The 20,354-nt window shown below is 37.7% G+C and overlaps 1 protein-coding gene across 5 annotated transcripts in view; it reads left to right on the plus strand.

The window, feature by feature from the left end:
* Nucleotides 1-20,354, plus strand: part of IFT88 (intraflagellar transport 88) — a 162,155-nt gene that overhangs the window by 90,201 nt on the left and 51,600 nt on the right. For all 5 annotated transcript variants that reach the window (XM_047722866.1, XM_047722862.1, XM_047722864.1 and 2 more), the window contains 2 exons: nt 8,523-8,673; nt 9,165-9,280. In XM_047722866.1, coding sequence (XP_047578822.1) covers nt 8,523-8,673; nt 9,165-9,280 — 267 coding nt within the window. The remainder of the gene's footprint in view (nt 1-8,522; nt 8,674-9,164; nt 9,281-20,354) is intronic.

Here is a 20,354-nt window from a genome sequence, read left to right on the forward strand (position 1 = left end):
AGATCACTTGCTATAAAAGGAATTACTTAAAGGTTAAAACTATTTCTTAATTTTTAGAAATAATAATTGAAATCATTGAGTATAACATGTTTAATACATATAAGCTATTCATTGACTGTAGATGAGATACTTTAGAATGCATTAACTCTGAGTCTTATAGGGTATTTTTGAAGAAGTAACTTACTATTTAAAAGGAAAATATTGTTAGTTACTTATTAGTACTATTGATTGAATTTCGATTGAATTTGGTTGTCTTAATTATTTTAGCTGATGTATACATTCAATGAGTATAACTCTTCAAAGGCTTTTACCCTACAAAATTAGCCAGTAGTTTATATGAATTCAGTCATTCATTCCCTTCATTCAATAGTCACTTATTGACTGTGTGCTGTATGTGCCAGTATTATGTTTAGAACTCTGGGGAATGTAAATAGAAAACATTCCTCCCATGTCAATTTCTCCTACAATTCCTGGCCTTCTTTAGTTTGGGTTGTTTTTTTTTTTTTTCCCCTTGCCTTTGGTTGAAAAAGCAGAAATTTGTTAATATTTTTAATGCCTTTGACGGTACTTGAAAAACATTTTAATTTCTCTATTTTAAAAATAATAAGCCTTCACAACAATATTTGGAAAGGGTTAAAATATTTTTTTTAAGATTTTATTTATTTGAGAGAGAGAGTACATGCATGAATGGGGGGAAGAGCATAGGGAGAGGGAGAGAAAAACTCAAGCAGACTCCACGCTCAGCACAGAATGCATCATAAGACTCAGTGTCACCACCCAGAGATCGTGACCTGAGCTGAAACCAAGAGTCGATTACTTAATTGACCATGCAATCTGGGTGTTCCAGGAAAGGTTAAAATCTCTCTTTTAAAAAAAAAAAAAAGATTCTATTTATCTTCAGAGAGGAGTTTGGGCAGAGGAAGAGAGAGAGAAGCATACTCCCTGTTGAGTGGGGAGCTCGACATGGGGCTTGATCCCGTGACCCTGAGATCATGACCTGAGCCAAAATCAAGAGGTGGTTGCCTGACTGAGCTACCCAGGTACCCCAAGTTTAAAATCTTATGTAGGTGTTTAAGATAGCATTATCTTGATACAAATATTATGGAAATATATTAGGAAAAAGTATGTTATAAGGTGTACCATTAATAATTTTAAATACTGTCTCCTCTACTTTTGTTACATAAAACATTTTTTAATGAAAAAATTATTTTTAGAGCAGTTGGTTTCATGTTTATTCCTTTTAGCTTTTTTGTTTTGTCCATATGATCTCTCTGAAACTGCCACTATTGTGATCTTATACTGCCCAGTTAAGGATCAGTTTGGATTCAGTTAAGAAATTGATATGTTTAAGGCTGTTTGAATACATTTTATTGGTTTTATGTTTCTCTTATGATATCACTAAAAACAAGATGTTTGGGGTGCCTGGTAGCTGAATTGGTTAAGCGTCTGCCTTTGGCTTAGGTCATGATCTCAGGGTCCTGGGATTGAGCACCATGTTAGGTTTCCAGCCCAATGGGAAGTCTGCTTCTTCCTCTCCCTCTGCCTCTTCCCCTGCTCATGCTCTCTCTCTCTCTCTATCCCTCTCAAATAAATAAAATCTTAAAAAAAAAAAACCAGAAGATTCTTCTTTTTAAGTAAAATTTTAGGTTGGAATATTTTCTTTCTTTTTTTTTTTTTTTTACAGCGTTATAAACATATATTTTTATCCCCAGGGGTACAGGTCTGCGAATTGCCAGGTTTACACACTTCACAACACTCACCATAGCACATACCCTCCCCGATATCCATAACCCCACCCCCTCTCCCAACCCCCTCCCCCCATCAACCCTCAGTTTGTTTTGTGAGATTAAGAGTCACTTATGGTTTGTCTCCCTCCCAATCCCATCTTGTTTCATTTACTCTTCTCCTACCCCCTCAACCCCCCATGTTGCATCTCCTCTCCCTCATATCAGGGAGATCATATGATAGTTGTCTTTCTCCGATTGACTTATTTCGCTAAGCATGATACCCTCTAGTTCCATCCACGTCGTCGCAAATGGCAAGATTTCATTTCTTTTGATGGCTGCATAGTATTCCATTGTGTATATATACCACATCTTCTTTATCCATTCGTCTGTTGATGGACATCTAGGTTCTTTCCATAGTTTGGCTATTGTAGACATTGCTGCTATAAACATTCGGGTGCACGTGCCCCTTCGGATCACTACGTTTGTATCTTTAGGGTAAATACCCAGCAGTGCAATTGCAGGGTCATAGGGTAGTTCTATTTTCAACATTTTGAGGAACCTCCATGCTGTTTTCCAGAGTGGTTGCACCAGCTTGCATTCCCACCAACAGTGTAGGAGGGTTCCCCTTTCTCCGCATCCTCGCCAGCATCTGTCATTTCCTGACTTGTTAATTTTAGCCATTCTGACTGGTGTGAGGTGATATCTCATGGTGGTTTTGATTTGTATTTCCCTGATGCCGAGTGATATGGAGCACTTTTTCATGTGTCTGTTGGCCATCTGGATGTCTTCTTTGCAGAAATGTCTGTTCATGTCCTCTGCCCATTTCTTGATTGGATTCTTTGTTCTTTGGGTGTTGAGTTTGCTAAGTTCTTTATAGATTTTGGACACTAGCCCTTTATCTGATATGTCATTTGCAAATATCTTCTCCCATTCTGTCAGTTGTCTTTTGGTTTTTTTAACTGTTTCCTTTGCTGTGCAAAAGCTTTTGATCTTGATGAAGTCCCAAAAGTTCATTTTTGCCCTTGCTTCCCTTGCCTTTGGTGATGTTCCTAGGAAGATGTTGCTGCGGCTGACGTCGAAAAGGTTGCTGCCTGTGTTCTCCTCAAGGATTTTGATGGATTCCTTTCTCACATTGAGATCCTTCATCCATTTTGAGTCTATTTTCGTGTGTGGTGTAAGGAAATGATCCAATTTCATTTTTCTGCATGTGGCTGTCCAATTTTCCCAACACCATTTATTGAAGAGGCTGTCTTTGTTCCATTGGACATTCTTTCCTGCTTTGTCGAAGATGAGTTGACCATAGAGTTGAGGGTCCATTTCTGGGCTCTCTATTCTGTTCCATTGATCTATGTGTCTGTTTTTGTGCCAGTACCATGCTGTCTTGATGATGACAGCTTTGTAATAGAGCTTGAAGTCCGGAATTGTGATGCCACCAACTTTGGCTTTCTTTTTCAATATTCCTTTGGCTATTCGAGGTCTTTTCTGGTTCCATATAAATTTTAGGATTATTTGTTCCATTTCTTTGAAAAAAATGGATGGTACTTTGATAGGAATTGCATTAAATGTGTAGATTGCTTTAGGTAGCATAGACATTTTCACAATATTTATTCTTCCAATCCAGGAGCATGGAACATTTTTCCATTTCTTTGTGTCTTCCTCAATTTCTTTCATGAGTACTTTATAGTTTTCTGAGTATAGATTCTTAGTCTCTTTGGTTAGGTTTATTCCTAGGTATCTTATAGTTTTGGGTGCAATTGTAAATGGGATGGACTCCTTAATTTCTCTTTCTTCTGTCTTGTTGTTGGTGTAGAGAAATGCAACTGATTTCTGTGCATTGATTTTATATCCTGACACTTTACTGAATTCCTGGACAAGTTCTAGCAGTTTTGGAGTGGAGTCTTTTGGGTTTTCCACATAGAGTATCATATCATCTGCGAAGAGTGATAGTTTGACTTCTTCTTTGCCGATTTGGATGCCTTTAATTTCCTTTTGTTGTCTGATTGCTGAGGCTAGGACTTCTAGTACTATGTTGAATAGCAGTGGTGATAACGGACATCCCTGCCGTGTTCCTGACCTTAGCGGAAAAGCTTTCAGTTTTTCTCCATTGAGAATGATATTTGCGGTGGGTTTTTCATAGATGGCTTTGATAATATTGAGGTATGTGCCGTCTATCCCTACACTTTGAAGAGTTTTGATCAGGAAGGGATGCTGTACTTTGTCAAATGCTTTTTCAGCATCTATGGAGAGTATCATATGGTTCTTGTTCTTTCTTTTATTAATGTGTTGTATCACATTGATTGATTTGCGGATGTTGAACCAGCCTTGCAGCCCTGGAATAAATCCCACTTGGTCGTGGTGAATAATCCTTTTAACGTACTGTTGAATCCTATTGGCTAGTATTTTGGCGAGAATTTTTGCATCTGTGTTCATCAAGGATATTGGTCTGTAGTTCTCTTTTTTGTTGGGATCCTTGTCTGGTTTTGGGATCAAGGTGATGCTGGCCTCATAAAATGAGTTTGGAAGTTTTCCTTCTATTGCTATTTTTTGGAACAGTTTCAGGAGAATAGGAATTAGTTCTTCTTTAAATGTTTGGTAGAATTCCCCCGGGAAGCCATCTGGCCCTGGGCTTTTGTTTGTTTGGAGATTTTTGATGACTGTTTCAATCTCCTTACTGGTTATGGGTCTGTTCAGGCTTTCTATTTCTTCCTGGTTCAGTTGTGGTAGTTTATATGTCTCTAGGAATGCATCCATTTCTTCCAGATTGTCAAATTTGTTGGCGTAGAGTTGCTCATAGTATGTTCTTATAATTGTCTGTATTTCTTTGGTGTTCGTTGTGATCTCTCCTCTTTCATTCATGATTTTATTTATTTGGGTCCTTTCTCTTTTCTTTTGATAAGTCTGGCCAGGGGTTTATCAATCTTATTAATTCTTTCAAAGAACCAGCTCCTAGTTTCGTTGATTTGTTCTATTGTTTTTTTGGTTTCTATTTCATTGATTTCTGCTCTGATCTTTATGATTTCTCTTCTCCTGCTGGGTTTAGGGTTTCTTTCTTGTTCTTTCTCCAGCTCCTTTAGGTGTAGGGTTAGGTTGTGTACCTGAGACCTTTCTTGTTTCTTGAGAAAGGCTTGTACCGCTATATATTTTCCTCTCAGGACTGCCTTTGTTGTGTCCCACAGATTCTGAACCGTTGTGTTTTCATTATCATTTGTTTCCATAAATTTTTTCAATTCTTCTTTGATTTCCTGGTTGACCCATTCATTCTTTAGAAGGATGCTGTTTAGTCTCCATGTATTTGGGTTCTTTCCAAATTTCCTCTTGTTATTGAGTTCTAGCTTTAGAGCATTGTGGTCTGAAAATATGCAGGGAATGATCCCAATCTTTTGATACCGGTTGAGACTTGATTTAGGACCAAGAATGTGATCTATTCTGGAGAATGTTCCATGTGCACTAGAGAAGAATGTGTATTCTGTTGCTTTGGGATGAAATGTTCTGAATATATCTGTGATGTCCATCTGGTCCAGTGTGTCATTTAAGGCCTTGATTTCCTTGTTGATCTTTTGCTTGGATGATCTGTCCATTTCAGTGAGGGGAGTGTTAAAATCCCCTACTATTATTGTATTCTTGTCGATGTGTTTCTTTGATTTTGTTATTAATTGGTTTATATAGTTGGCTGCTCCCACGTTAGGGGCATAGATATTTAAAATTGTTAGATCTTCTTGTTGGACAGTTCCTTTGAGTATGATATAGTGTCCTTCCTCATCTCTTATTATAATCTTTGGCTTAAAATCTAATTGATCTGATATAAGGATTGCCACTCCTGCTTTCTTCTGATGTCCATTAGCATGGTAAATTCTTTTCCACCCCCTCACTTTAAACCTGGAGGTGTCTTCGGGTGTAAGATGAGTTTCTTGTAGGCAACATATAGATGGTTTTTGTTTTTTTATCCATTCTGATACCCTGTGTCTTTTGATTGGGGCATTTAGCCCATTAACATTCAGGGTAAGTATTGAGAGATATGAATTTAGTGCCATTGTATTGCCTGTAAGGTGACTGTTATTGTATATTGTCTCTGTTTCTTTCTGATCTACTACTTTGAGGGTCTCTCTTTGCTTAGAGGACCCCTTTCAATATTTCCTGTAGAGCTGGTTTGGTATTTGCAAATTCTTTCAGTTTTTGTTTGTCCTGAAAGCTTTTAATCTCTCCGTCTATTTTCAATGATAGCCTAGCTGGATATAGTATTCTTGGCTGCATGTTTTTCTCATTTAGTACTCTGAATATATCATGCCAGCTCTTTCTGGCCTGCCAGGTCTCTGTGGATAAGTCTGCTGCCAATCTAATATTTTTACCATTGTACGTTACAGACTTCTTTTCCCGGGCTGCTTTCAGGATCTTTTCTTTGTCACTAAGACTTGTCAATTTTACTATTAGGTGACGGGGTGTAGACCTATTCTTACTGATTTTGAGGGGGGTTCTCTGAACCTCCTGGATTTTGATGCTTGTTCCCTTTGCCATATTGGGGAAATTCTCTCCAATAATTCTCTCCAATATACCTTCTGCTCCCCTCTCTGTTTCCTCTTCTTCTGGAATCCCAATTATTCTAATGTTGTTTCGTCTTATGGTGTCACTTATCTCTCGAATTCTCCCCTCGTGGTCCAGTAGCTGTTTGTCCCTCTTTGCTCAGCTTCTTTATTCTCTGTCATTTGGTCTTCTATATCGCTAATTCTTTCTTCTGCCTCATTTATCCTAGCAGTGAGAGCCTCCATTTTTGATTGCACCTCATTAATAGCTTTTTTGATTTCAACTTGGTTAGATTTTAGTTCTTTTATTTCTCCAGAGAGGGCTTTTATATCTCCCGAGAGGGTTGCTTTAATATCTTCCATGCCTTTTTCAAGCCCGGCTAGAACCTTGAGAATCATCATTCTGAACTCTATATCTGACATATTACCAATGTCTGTATTGATTAGGTCCCTAGCCTTTGGTATTGCCTCTTGTTCTTTTTTTTGTTGTGAATTTTTCCGCCTTGTCATTTTGTCCAGATAAGAGTTTATGAAGGAGCAAGTAAAATACTAAAGGGTCGCAACAACCCCAGGAAAATATGCTTTAGCCAAATCAGAAGAGATCCTGAATTGTGAGGGGGGAGAAAGGGGATAAAAAGGGGTTCAGAAAGAAAGAAAAAAAAAAACTATTAAAAAAAAGAAAGCCGATAAAGAAAAAATATAAAAAGAGGAAAAAATATATATATATTAGATAAACTATTTAAAAAACGTTAAAAAAAGAAAACGGTAAAAGTTAAAAAAAATTTAGCAGAAGAAGAGAAAAAGAAAAAAAAAATTGAAAAAGAAAAAAAAATTAAATTAACTGCAAGGCTAAAAAATCATGGGGAGAAAGCCATGAGTTCCGTGCTTTGCTTTCTTCTCCTCTGGAATTCCGCCGTTCTCCTTGGTAGGTGAACTTGGTCCTGGCTGGGTTTCCCGTAGATCTTCTGGGGGAGGGGCCCGTTGTAGTGATTCTCAAGCGTCTTTGCCCCAGGCGGAGTTGCACCGCCCTTACCCGGGGTCGCGCTGAGTCATCCGCTCGGGTTCGCTTTGGGGAGCTTTTGTTCCCTGAGCGCTTTCCGTAGAGTCCGGAGGACGGGAATAAAGATGGCGGCCTCCTGGTCTCCGGCCCGGAGGAGCCGAGAGCCCGGGGCCCCACTCCTCAGTGCGCCCTCAGAGAACAGTGCCAAATGACTACCGTCACCCTGGCCTACGGCTGCGCTCCGAGCTGACCGAGCCTGCGACCGGTTCACGGCAACCCGGAGCTGAGAGTCACTCCTCGGCTCTGTCTCTGCAGCCGGCTTCCCCGTTCTAATACCGGTAAGCTCTGCGACACTGAGACACCCCCGATCCTTCTGCGACCCTGCGGGACCTGAGGCCGCGCTTACCCCGCCTGGGCTTCACCCCAGTTAAGCCTCTGGAGCGATGTCCCTCCGCGGAACAGACTTTTAAAAGTCCTGATTTTGCTCCGTTGCTCCGCCGCTCGCCGGGAGCCGGCCCCTCCCCCCGCGGTCTATCTTCCCGTCGCTTTGGATTCACTTCTCCGCCAGTCCTACCTTGCAGAAAGTGGTTGATTTTCTGTTTCTGGAATTGCTGTTCTTCTTCTCTTCAATCTCCCGTTGGATTTGTAGGTGTTTGCAATCTTTAGATAAGCTATTTAGCTGATCTCCCGCTACCCGAAGTAGTCTCAGCCTGCTACTTCTCCGCCATCTTGACTCTTGGAATATTTTCATTTCACTAAGACAGTTAATATAAAATAAATAGTCAATAAGTATTGGTGGGAATAAATTATTTCAGTGTATGCAGAGGATTTACTAGGCACAAAAACTCAAAAAAAAAAGGAAATTCCTATTTGGGGTTTATAATCTAATTAGGGAAAACTCAGGGAAACTTTTCCCTTGATATGTTGGACATACTAAGAGAGGTAGAATAATTTGAACACAACTTGCAGGCATTTTTATTAAGAACAAATTTTGGATAGTGCTTTGGATAAAAGAGTAAACTGTTAATTCTGCTAGAGATTTGGGTGATGATTTTAGTCGATAGTAATGAAGCAAAAGGAAAAAAAAAAGGTATATATGAATATGAGTGTACAGTGCTCCATTTTTCATCCCCATCCTTGAAGAAATTCAGAGTAACCAGTATGAAATAGCACATTACTATAGGCTAAGAAATATGTTTATTGTAATGTTGTTTTTAGGTTTCCTTTTGATCAATGAATTTAGAAAAATTGTATTATCCTTAACTAAAATTTTCTAAGATATGAATTAATGGAAGATCCCAATCAAGCTATTGAATGGTTAATGCAGCTGATCAGCGTTGTTCCAACCGACTCTAGAGCTTTGTCTAAACTAGGAGAATTATATGATAGTGAAGGGGATAAATCCCAAGCATTTCAATATTACTATGAGGTAGGTATAATCTTACTTTCCTTCTACTTCTTAGCTTTTTACAAATTGTTATAAAACAGTCAGCAGTCCTTTTCATCTTTAAAATTTAGAAGTACTTGCTAGTTTTAAATGAAGAGTGATTTATGAAATAAAGCACTTGTGGAATATAAAGTTAGTTCTTTATTAATGTAATAAGAAAATTAAAGGTAAAAATTGTTCCCTTGAAGCATTATTTTCATCTCTTTTTTAATTCTATTACTTATTTAATTTGACTCAGATCATCTATCAGTACATCAAAAAGCTATTGATAGGTAATTTAAAAATATATCAAACAAATGTTAAGTTTTCTAAATCTTGTAGTTTCAAAACTTAGAAAGTACTTATGACAGCTCATACTTTTTTACTAAGAAACTTCACATTGGATAAGTTAATCCATTTAGTAGGTAAAATGTTGAGGTGTAAATTATACGTTGTCACTGATGTTGTATTCTCACATTCCATATTTTTTCCAGTCATACAGGTATTTCCCCTCTAACATTGAAGTCATTGAGTGGCTTGGAGCCTATTACATTGACACCCAGTTTTGTGAAAAAGCCATTCAATACTTTGAAAGAGCTTCTCTTATACAGTAAGTAACTATACTGATTTCATGTTTACTAAAATGCCTTGTATTGGGATTTGATTTTATCCCTAAAATTAAAATTTGATAAACATATTACAAATATTATATGAGCAAATATTAATGAACATTCATGTATTATTTCCATTTACTTGAATGATATTCCATTTTACTTGGTCTTTTTTATGATAAGTATATTATTCCTTTATGCAAAAATTTTTAAAAATACTTCCTTAAGGTACTTTTCATTATGTATTTTTTTATTCATACTCAGCAAGTAAGTATTATTTCATTATCAATTAAAAAATGATTGACTTGGTCCTAAGACACGGTTTCATTTCTGAAAGAGTCCTAATAGAAGTAAGTTGTGCTGGTTTCAATGTGTAATCAATTTACATTGTATACTAAAAATGTAAAAGCTGTCTTTAAGTTCATATCCCAATGTTTTGTACATACCTGATTCAAAAATAATTGAAAAATTCTGGTCTGTTTTGTTTTTGGCCAAGTTGAATTTTAGCATTAAATGTGACTTCGAATCATTTGAATGATAAAGAAATGGTTAATAATTTGATTGATATCTGTGTGGGATTTGTGTTAGGCAGTTTTTGGGTTTTTTTAATTAATTTTTTAAATTTAAATTTAGTTAATTAACATATAATATATTACTGGTTTCAGAGGTAGAGTTCACTGATTCATCAGTCTTATATAACACCCAGTTCTCATTAATCACAAGCCCTCCTTAATGTCCATCACCCTCATGTTACCCCATGCCCTCACCTCCTCCCCTCAAGCAGCCCTCAGTTTGTTTCCTATGATTTAAAGTCCTTTATGGTTTGTCTCCCTCTCTGACTTCATATTGTTTTATTTTTTCCTCTCTTCCGCTATGATTCCCTGTTTTGTTTCTTAAATTCCTCATACCAGTGAGATCATATGATAATTGTTTTTCTCTGATTGGCTTATTTCACTTAGCATGATACATTCTAGTTCTATCCATGTCACTGTAAATGGCATGATCTCATTTTTTTGATGACTATTATTCATATATATATATGTATATGTATATATATGCCACACGTTCTTTATCCATTCATCTGTCAATGGACACCTGGGCTCTTTTCATAGTTTAGCTGTTGTGGACATTGCTGCTATGAACATTGCGGTGCAGGTGCCCCTTTGGATCACTACATTTGTATCTTTGGGGTAAATACCAGTAGTGCAATTGATAGATCATAGGGTAGCTCTGTTTTCAACTTTTTGAGGAACCTCCATACTGTTTTCCAGAATGGTTGCACCAGCATTCCCACCAACAGTGTAAGAGGTTTAGGGCTCCCCTTTCTCCATATCCTCCCCAATATTTGTTGTTCCCTGTCTTGTTAATTTTAGCCATTCTTACTGGTGTGAGGTGGGATCTCATTGTGGTTTTAATTTGTATTTTCCTGATCCAGGTGATGTTGAGCATTTTTCATGTGTCTGTTAGTAATTTGAATGTCTTTTTTGAAGAAATGTCTGTTCGTGTCTTCTGCCCATTTCTTGGCTGGGTTTTTGTTTTTTGGGTGTTGAGTTTGATAAGTTCTTTATAGATTATGGATACCAGCCCTCTATCTGATATGTCATTTGCAGATATCTTCTCCCATTCCACAGGTTGCCTTTTAGTTTTGTTGACTGTTTCCTTTGCTGTGCAAAAGCTTTTTATCCAGATGAAGTCCCAATAGTTCATGTTTGTTTTTTGTTTCTTTGACCTTTGGAGACGTGTCTAGCAAGAAATTGCTGCAGCCCAGGTCAGAGAGGTTCTACCTGTGTTCTCCTCTAGGAATTTGATGGATTCCTATCTCACATTTAGGTCTTTTTCCATTTTGAGTCTATTTTTGTGTGTGGTGTAAGGAAATGGTCCAGTTTCATTCTTTTGCATGTGGCTGTCCAATTTTCCCGACACAATTTGTTGAAGAGACGGTCTTTTCCATTGGACATTCTTTCCTGCTTTGTCGAAGATTAGTTTCCTGCTTTGTCAAAGATAGAGTTGAGGGTCTGTTTCTGGGCTCTCTATTCTGTTCCGTTGATCTATGTGTCTGTTTTTATGCCAGTACCATATTTTCTTGATGACTACAGCTTTGTAATAGAGCTTGAAGTCTGGCATTGTGATACCACCAGCTTTGGTTTTCTTTTTCCACATTCCTCTGGCTATTTGAGGTCTTTTCTGGTTCCGTACAAATTTTAGGATAATTTGTTCCAGCTTTGTGAAAAAAAGTTGATGGTATTTTGATAGGGATTGCACTGAATATGTAGATTGCTCTAGGTATCATAAACATTTTAACAATATTTGTTCTTCCCATTCATGAACATGGAACATTTTTCCATTTCTTTGTGTTTCCTCAATTTCTTTCATGAGTGTTCTATAGTTTTCTGAGTGCAGATCCTTTGCCTCCTTGGCTAGGTTTATTCTTACATGTCTTTTAGTTTTGGGGACAATTGTAAATGGGATTGACTCCTTAAATTTTCTTTCTTCTCTCTCATTGTTAGTGTATAGAAATGCACCTGATTCCTGTGCATTGATTTTTATATCCTGCCACTTTGCTGAATTCCTGTATGAGTTCTAGCAGTTTTGGGGTGGAGTCTTTTGTGTCTTCCACATAGAGTATCATGTCATCTGCAAAGAGTGAGAGTTTGACTTCTTCTTTGCTGATTTGGATGCCTTTAATTTCTTTTTGTTGTCTGATTGCTGAGGCTAGGACTTCTAGTACTATTATGAATATCAGCAGTGGTAGTGGACATCCCAGCTGTGTTCCCGACCTCAGGGGAAAAGTTCTCAGTTTTTCCCCATTGACAATGGTACTTGCTGTGGGGTTTTCCTCGATAGCTTTTATGATATTGAGGTATGTACCCTCTATCCCTACACTTTGAAAAGTTTTGATCAAGAAAGGATTCTGTACTTTGTCAAATACTTTTTCAGCATCTATTGAGAGTATCATATGATTCTTGTTCTTTGTTTTATTAATGTATTATATCACATTGATTGATTTGCAGATATTGAACCAACTTTGCAGCCCAGGAATAAATCCTGCTTGGTTGTGGTGAATAATCCTTTCAATGTACTGTTGGATCCTATTGGCTAGTATTTTGGTGAGATTTTTACATCCATATTCATCAGGGATATTGGTCTGTAATTCTCCTTTTTGGTGGGGGTCTTTTTCTGGTTTTGGAATCAAGGTAATACTGGCCACATAAAATGAGTTTGGAGGTTTTCCTTCCATTTCTATTTTTTGGAACAGGTTTAGGAGAAAATAGGTATTAATTCTTCATTAAGTGTTTGGTAGAATTCCACTAGGCAGTAATCTGGCTCTGGGCTCTTGTTTGTTGGGAGATTTTTGATGACTGCTTCAATTTCCTTACTGGTTATGGGTTTGTTCAGGTTTTCTGTTTCTTCCTGGTTCGGTTTTGGTAGTTCATATGTCTCTAGAAATGCATCCCTTTCTTCTTGATTATCTAATTTGCTGGCATATAGTTGTTCATAATATGTTCTTATAATTGTTTGTGTTTCTTTGGTTTGGTTTTAATCTCTCTTTCATTCATGATTTTATTAATTTGGGTCCTTTCTCTTTTCTTTTTGAAAAATCTGGCCAGGAGTTTATCAATCTTATTAAGTCTTTCAAAAAATCAGCTCCTAGTTTCACTGATCTGTTCTACTGTTTTTTGGTTTCTGTTTCATTGATTTCTGCTCTGATCTTTATTATTTCTCTTCTCCTACTGGATTTAGGCTTTCTTTGCTGTTCTTTCTGCAGCTCCTGTAGGTGTAAAGTTAGGTTGTGTGTTTGAGACCTTTCTCTTGTTTCTTGATAAAGGCTTGTATTGCTATATACTTTCCTCTTAGGACCCCCTTTGCTGTATCCCAAAGATTTTGAACAGTGTGTTTTCATTTTCATTTGTTTCCATGAATTTTTTAAATTCTTCTTTAATTTCCTGGTTGACCCATTCATTCTTTAGTAGGATGCTCTTTAGCCTCCATGTATTTGAGTTCTTTCCAACTTTCCTTCTGTGCTTGAGTTTAAGTTTCAAAACATTATGGTCCAGGGACTGGAAGAGATTATGCTGAGTGAAATAAGTCAAGCAGAGAGAGTCAATTATCATATGGTTTCACTTATTTGTGGAGCATAACAAATAACATGGAGGACAAGGGGAGATGGAGAGGAGAAGGGAATTGAGGGCAATTGGAAGGGGAGGTGAACCATGAGAGACTATGGACTCTGAAAAACGATCTGAGAATTTTGAAGGGGTGGGGGGTGGGAGGTTGGGGGCACCAGGTGGTGGGTATTGTAGAGGGCACGGATTGCATGGAGCACTGGGTGTGGTGCAAAAATAATGAATACTGTTATGCTGAAAAAATAAAAAAAACTAAAATCTAAAAAAAAAAAAAAAAAAAAAAACCATTATGGTCCAAAAATATGCAGGGAATGATCCCAGTTTTTTGGTACCAGTTGAGACCTGATTTGTGACCCAGGATGTGATCTATTCTGGAGAATATTTCATGTGCACTTGAGAAGAATGTGTATTCTGTTGCTTTCGGATGGAATGTTCTGAATATACCTGTGAAGTCCATCTGGTCCAGTGTGTCGTTCGAAGCCTTTGTTTCCTTGTTGATCTTCTGCTTAGATGATCTGTCCATTGCAGTGAGTAGGGTGTTAAACTCCCCTAGTATTATTATCGATATATTTCTTGAATTTTGTTATTAATTGGCTTATATAATTGGCTGTTCCCATGTTAGAGGCATAAATATTTATAATTGTTGGATCTTCTTGTTGGAGAGACCCTTTAATTATGATGTAGTGTCCTTCCTCATCTCTTATTACAGTCTGGCTTAAAATCTAATTTGCCTGATAAAAGGATTGGCATCCCAGCTTTCTTTTGATGTCCATTAGCATGACAAATGGTTTTCCATCCCTTCACTTTAAATCTGGAGGTGTTTTGGGGTCTAATATGAGTCTCTTGCAGACAGCTTATCAATGGTACTTGCTTATTTATCCAGTCTGATACCCTGTGTCTTTTGATTGGGGCATTTAGCCCATTTCCATTCAAAGTAACTATTGAAAGATGTGAATTTAGTGCCATTGTATTACCTGTAACTTGACTGTTACTACATGTGTTTGCTTTATAGTCTCTGTTCCTTCCTGGTCTGTGTTACCTTTGGGCTCTCACTTTGCTTAAAGGATCCTTTTAAACATTTCTTATAGGACTGGTTTGGTAATAACACATTCTTTTAGTTTCTGTTTGTACTGGAAGCTTTTTATCATGCCTATTTTGAATGAAAAATAAGGCTGCATATTTTTCTTACTTATCATCCCAAATATATCTTGCCCATTCTTTCTGGCCTGCTAGATATCTGTGGATAGGTCTTCTGCCAATCTAATGTTTTTACCCTTGTGGGTTATGGACCTCTTGTCCCAAGCTGCTTTCAGAATTTCTCTTTGTCTCTGAGATTTGGAAGTTTCACTATCCTATGTCTTGGTGTTGGCCTATTTTTACTGAATTTTGAGGGGGATTCTCTGTGAATCCTGGACTAGGATACCTGTTTCCTTTCCCAGATTAGGGAAATTCTCTGCTATAATTTGTTCCAATATACCTTCTGCACCCCTCTCTTTTTCTTCTTCTGGGATCCCGATTATTCTAATATTGTTTCACTTTATGGTATCATTTATCTCTCGAATTCTCCCCTGGTGATCCAGTAGTTGTTTATCTCTCTTTTTCTCATCTTCTTTATTCTCCATCGTTTTGTCTTCTTTATCCTTAATTCTCTCTTCTTCCTCATTTATCCTAGCAGTTAGAGCCTCCATTTTTTATGCATCTCATTAATAGCCTTTTTGATTTAGACTTCGTAAGATTTTAGTTCTTTCATTTCTCCAGAAAGGCATTCTCTTGTATCTTCTATGCTTTTGTCAAATCCAGCTGGTATCTTTATAATCATTATTCTGAACTGTAGTTCCAAATTCTTACTTGTGTCCATACTGATTAGGTCCCTAGCAATACTGCCCTTGTTTTCCTTTTTGAGGTGAGTTTTTCTGTCTTGTCATTCTTTCCAGAGACAAATAGATGAACAAGTGAACAAAATACTAAAATGGCAACAATGACCCCACAGAAATGTACACTAAATGAGTCAGAAGAAACCTGAAACTGAAAAAAATCTTGAAGATTCAAAACAATTTAAAAAGATAGAAAAGGGTATAATCAGGCAGGTGAACAGAATAAAACAATACCCTGGATCCTGTATGTATTTTGGTCTGTTAGAAATCTAGATCACAAAATTATAAAGAAAGAACTTATATGTGGACAAAAATAAAATTAAATACAATGAAAGGATAGAATGTAACTGTAAAAAATGAAAATTAAAAGACAAGAAAAAACAAAAGAGAAAAAACAACAACAACAAAAAGGAAGGCATATCAATAGGTGAACAGAAAAGAGCAATACCCTATATCCTGAGTGTATTTTGGTCAGTTTGTTAATAGAAACAACATCTCAAAATTGTAAGGAAAGAAAAACATATATATATAAAAATAAAATTAAATACCTTGAAAGGATAGCATGTAACTGTAAATATGGAAATTAAAAAAGACTTTACAGAGCCAGGAAAAAAAGAAACAGAAAGGAAAAAGAAAAAAAAAGAAAGAATATGATCAGACAGATGAATAGAACAGAACCATACATTAAATTTTGGGTGTATTTTAGTCTGTTAAAGGAAATTGCATTCCAAAATGATAAAGAAAGAAAAACATATATATACAAAAATAAAATTAAATACAATGAAGAGATAGAATGTAACTGTAAAAATGAAAATTTTAAAAAAAGATTTTAAAAAAGAGATGATAAAATAAGAAATTGGTTGAAGAAAAAGGAATTGAAGAAAAAGAAAAAAATTTAAAAATTAAACTTGAAAGACTAAAGAATCTTAGGGGGTAAGCCATGAATTCTGTGTGCTGTGCTCCCCTAACACTGGAATTTTGCAGTTCTCATTGCTCAGTTAACTTGGTCTTGGCTGAATGTTCTTGCTGATCTTCTGGGGGAGGGACCTGTTGCTTTGATTTTCAAGATTTTTGGCCCCAGTTGGAATTGCAGCACCTTTGCCAAGGGGCCAGTATAAATAATCTGCTCCAGTTTGCTCTCTGTGGCTTTTGTTCCTTGAAGGCTTCCCCCACAGCTTTAGAGGATGAGAATGAAAATGGTGGCTTCCCAATCTCTAGGCCCAGAGCCAAAACCTTGGGGCCCCACTCCTTAGTGCTCCCTCAGGGAAAAGCAGTCAATCACTCATGTCTCCCTGGTCTCTGGCCACACTCCATGCTCATCCAGCCTATGACTGAGTGTTTCTAACTCAGGCACACAACCCCATTTCAAGTCTCCAAACCCTGAAGACTCCTGCAGCATGCTCCCATGCCACTCCTCCTAGGCGAGGAAGGGGATTCTCACCAGTCCAGCATCTTGGCTGGGCCCCTGTTTGGGAACAGTCACCTGATTATGCCATGGTTCACATGGCAACCCCAAGCTGAGAGCCCACTCATGGGCTCGCTAATTGCAGCCACCTTCCCTGCTCCAGTGCGTTGGCAGCTCTGCTGCTCTCAGGCATCCACAGTCTTCCTATGATCCTGGGGAATTCTAAGACTACACTATCCCACCTAGGGTTCTGTCCCCACTTAGCCACCTGCGCTCCTTTCAGGTGGATTGTCCCTCACTGGAGCACACTTCTATAAGCACTGCTATATCACTAGCCAGTAGCTGGCTTAGGAATGCTCCCTCCCTTGTGGTCTGTCTTCCCATATGTCACCTCAGATTTGCTTCTCCACACATCCTACCTTGCAGAAAGTGGTAATTTTCTATTTGTAGAGTTGCAGCTATTCTTTTCTTCAATCTCCAGTTGAGTTCGCAAGTGCTCAGAATGGTTTGGTAGTTATCTAGCTGAATTCGTGGGACCAGATGAAGCTAAGGTCTCCTACTCCTTCACCATCTTAGACTCTTCTCCTAGACAATTGTTTTAGAAAAGATTTTATTTATTTATTTGAGAGAGAAAGAGCATGAGTGAGGGGAGGGTCAGAGGGAGAAGCAGACCCTCTGCTGAGTTGGGAGTCTGATGCAGGGCTCAGTCTTGGGACTCCCAAGATCATGACCTGAGCTGAAGGCAGACTAACTGACTGAACCACCTAGGCACCCCTAGATAATTAATTTTTATGATGTTAGCTTCACTAGCTAATGTCATAAAATTTAATCCCATTTAATCTCTTAAATCACATAAATATTTTGAAAATTATAAAACTAATCACCAACATAAGGGGATAGTTTTTGTTTAATCATATGCTTGAGACTAAAGCTACATAGGTATTACACTTTTTATTACACTTAATACTAACCCTAGCCTTAGCCCATTAACTCATATAACAGCCTTCCTAATTTGAGGGTCCATCCACCACTGTTCCATCTTTGACTCCTAATTGTGAATGTTAAATGTTGACTTCATAGCCATTCTCTTACCTTGTCTAGTTCATGTTCTCTCTCTCTATGCCATCAATAGTCTAGTTTTACAGATTTAACTTCCCTAACTTCATTGACATCTTTACCTCTTCTGCAGTTCAGCCACCTAGATCTTACCCAATTCTGATTATCACCCAGCACATTTATACCAATAAAAGCTCATTAATATCCACCTGTCTGAACATAACCTCTCTTCCCAACTTCCATATAACTTACTTTCCATTATGCTTTTCTTTGATAAGACCTCCAGTCTCTTGACCTTCCTTTCTCTTGCAGTTTCAGTGTCTCCTGGCTTTACTTCTGAGGCTGACCTTTATAGGCTGTTTAAATGATCACATCTGTTTCCTTTCTTGCTTACTTGGTTACTTTTTCTCTCTTGCTTTCCTGCCCAATCTGTCCCAATATATTTCAGTTCATGGATTAATCCAACCATTTATTCCATTCTATTCTATTCATATACAGCCTTGGAAGCACTACTGGACATAAATTTACTGGACATAAATTCTGTAACTAGATGGGGTGATGTCATACAAATTTATATTTTGTAAACACTCCTCGTTAGTCGTAAGTGTTCCTGACTAACTGCCTTTCCTATATTCCTCACAGATCTCCTCAATCTACCTATTTTAAACTTAAATTTTCCAGGAAATAGAGAAGTCTTTTCTAGGAACTCCCTTAATATTCCCCTCTCCCTGCCTTCCTGTACATTTACTTTCTATTCCCACCTGTTTTTACTTGCTTCTTGCTATGTGACAGAGACATTCAGTATGAGTTTGGGCATTCATTTTCCTGAGCATTTATTTTCTGTACCATACATCTAATCTTCACTTTTTCTCCTTTTTTTATATTCTAAGTCTTTAATTGTCAGGTGATTTTTACCTCTATAATAAAAATGTAAGCTCTCTGGAGGCAGTGGAGAGGTGTTTGTTCTTGTGCCATATAGTTCTTTACATATTCCAGAGTAGTTGGCACATAGTTGAATTAAGCTTCATTACCTGTCATTGGTGTTCCTTTATGGTAGAAACTCCTCACTTTGCTATATTTCTTAGATGTTTATGGTTCTTAGTAATATTTTTGGTAATTGTGTTAAACCTATACTACTGGTTCCTATTTTCTTTTATCCATAAATCATGTCTTAAAACATCAAGAAATCTTAGTCATAACTGGTCCATCTAATGTAATATCATTATTAGAGAATTCTTTGCATTAGAAATTGTTTCTTAATATTGATCGTGATTATTATAAATATGGGATACAACCAAGCAGACCAATGTACACATTGTAGGAGTTCTGGAGGGAGAAGAGGTAGAGAAAGAAGCAGAGGGATTCAAGAAACAGTGACTGAAACTCCCAGAATTTGAGGAAAGACATGTCTCTACAAATCCAGTAAACTCAATGAATTTAAAGTAGGAAAAACCCAGAGACTTACATCAAGACACATTATAATAAAACTGCCAAAAGACAAAGACTCTTGAAAGCAACAAGAAAAAACTTATAAAGTACAGTGGACCTTGGTAAGATTATCAAGATTATCAAGATTTCTCAGAAATCTTGGAGGCCAAAAAAAAAACAGTACAATGATACAAAATTCTAAAATAAATTACTATCAACCCAGCAATTCTATATCTAGCAAAACAATCCTTCCAGAATGAAGGGATGGCCAGATAGTGGCAAAGTAAGAGGTCTAGGTTTGCCTCATCCTATAAATACAACTAGATAACTATCAAATAATCCTAAATCCCTGGAAATCAATCTGAAGACTGGCAGAACCTGCTGCACAACTGAGGGTAGTGAAGAGGCCACATTGACGAAGGTAAGAAGTATAGAGATGTGGTTTAGGGAAGAAATGGATCCTGGCTGCTGTGGAGGGGAGGGAATATAGTTGCAGAGAAGGGCAAGAAAGAAGCACACAGGAATGCACAAGGGGAACATTTCCCCATTGCTATTGGCTTTGAAAGTTAAAGACGTTGAATTTCATGAGTTCTTGCAACCCAAGAGGCTTAAAGGCTGAAGTTTTAAGTGTCAGAGGGCTGGACTGCTCTTGGAGAGAAGTCAGGGAAACAACCCAAGGACATTCAGCATGGAAACAGTGATCTGAAGAGTACCAGAGGTCCAAAATAGGGAGATTATTTACCTTCTCAGAACATGTCCCTGAAAGGCAGCATTCATGGAGAGGCCTCTCCAGGAAAAAAGGAGCTAGCCAGTGACATTTCCCTCCCTTCAGTATAAGCACAGGACCTCCTGCAGGAAGCAGTATAGCACCAACACTGGTGACCTAACTTGTTTACACTAAGACCCACCCCTTGGTGATTGGGTGGAAATGCCCTTCTTTTAAATAAGGCTTACCTCAGTTCTGGCATGGCAGGCTTCTCCCCCAGAAAACCAGCACAAATCCATGCCCGCACTACATGTCCCAACCAGAGTTTTGCAGGGCCTCAGTTTTGGTAGAGGTGGTGACAGGTCTTATTTCACAAGTAGACTAGAACACACCTAGTTAAAATTCATGCACATTCAGGCCAGGGACCAAACACTGACCACAATAGGCAAGAAGGGCCTCTGCATATGACTAGCTTGAAGG

Source organism: Lutra lutra, chromosome 3 (assembly GCF_902655055.1).
Source record: "Lutra lutra chromosome 3, mLutLut1.2, whole genome shotgun sequence".
Lineage (NCBI taxonomy): Eukaryota > Metazoa > Chordata > Mammalia > Carnivora > Mustelidae > Lutra > Lutra lutra.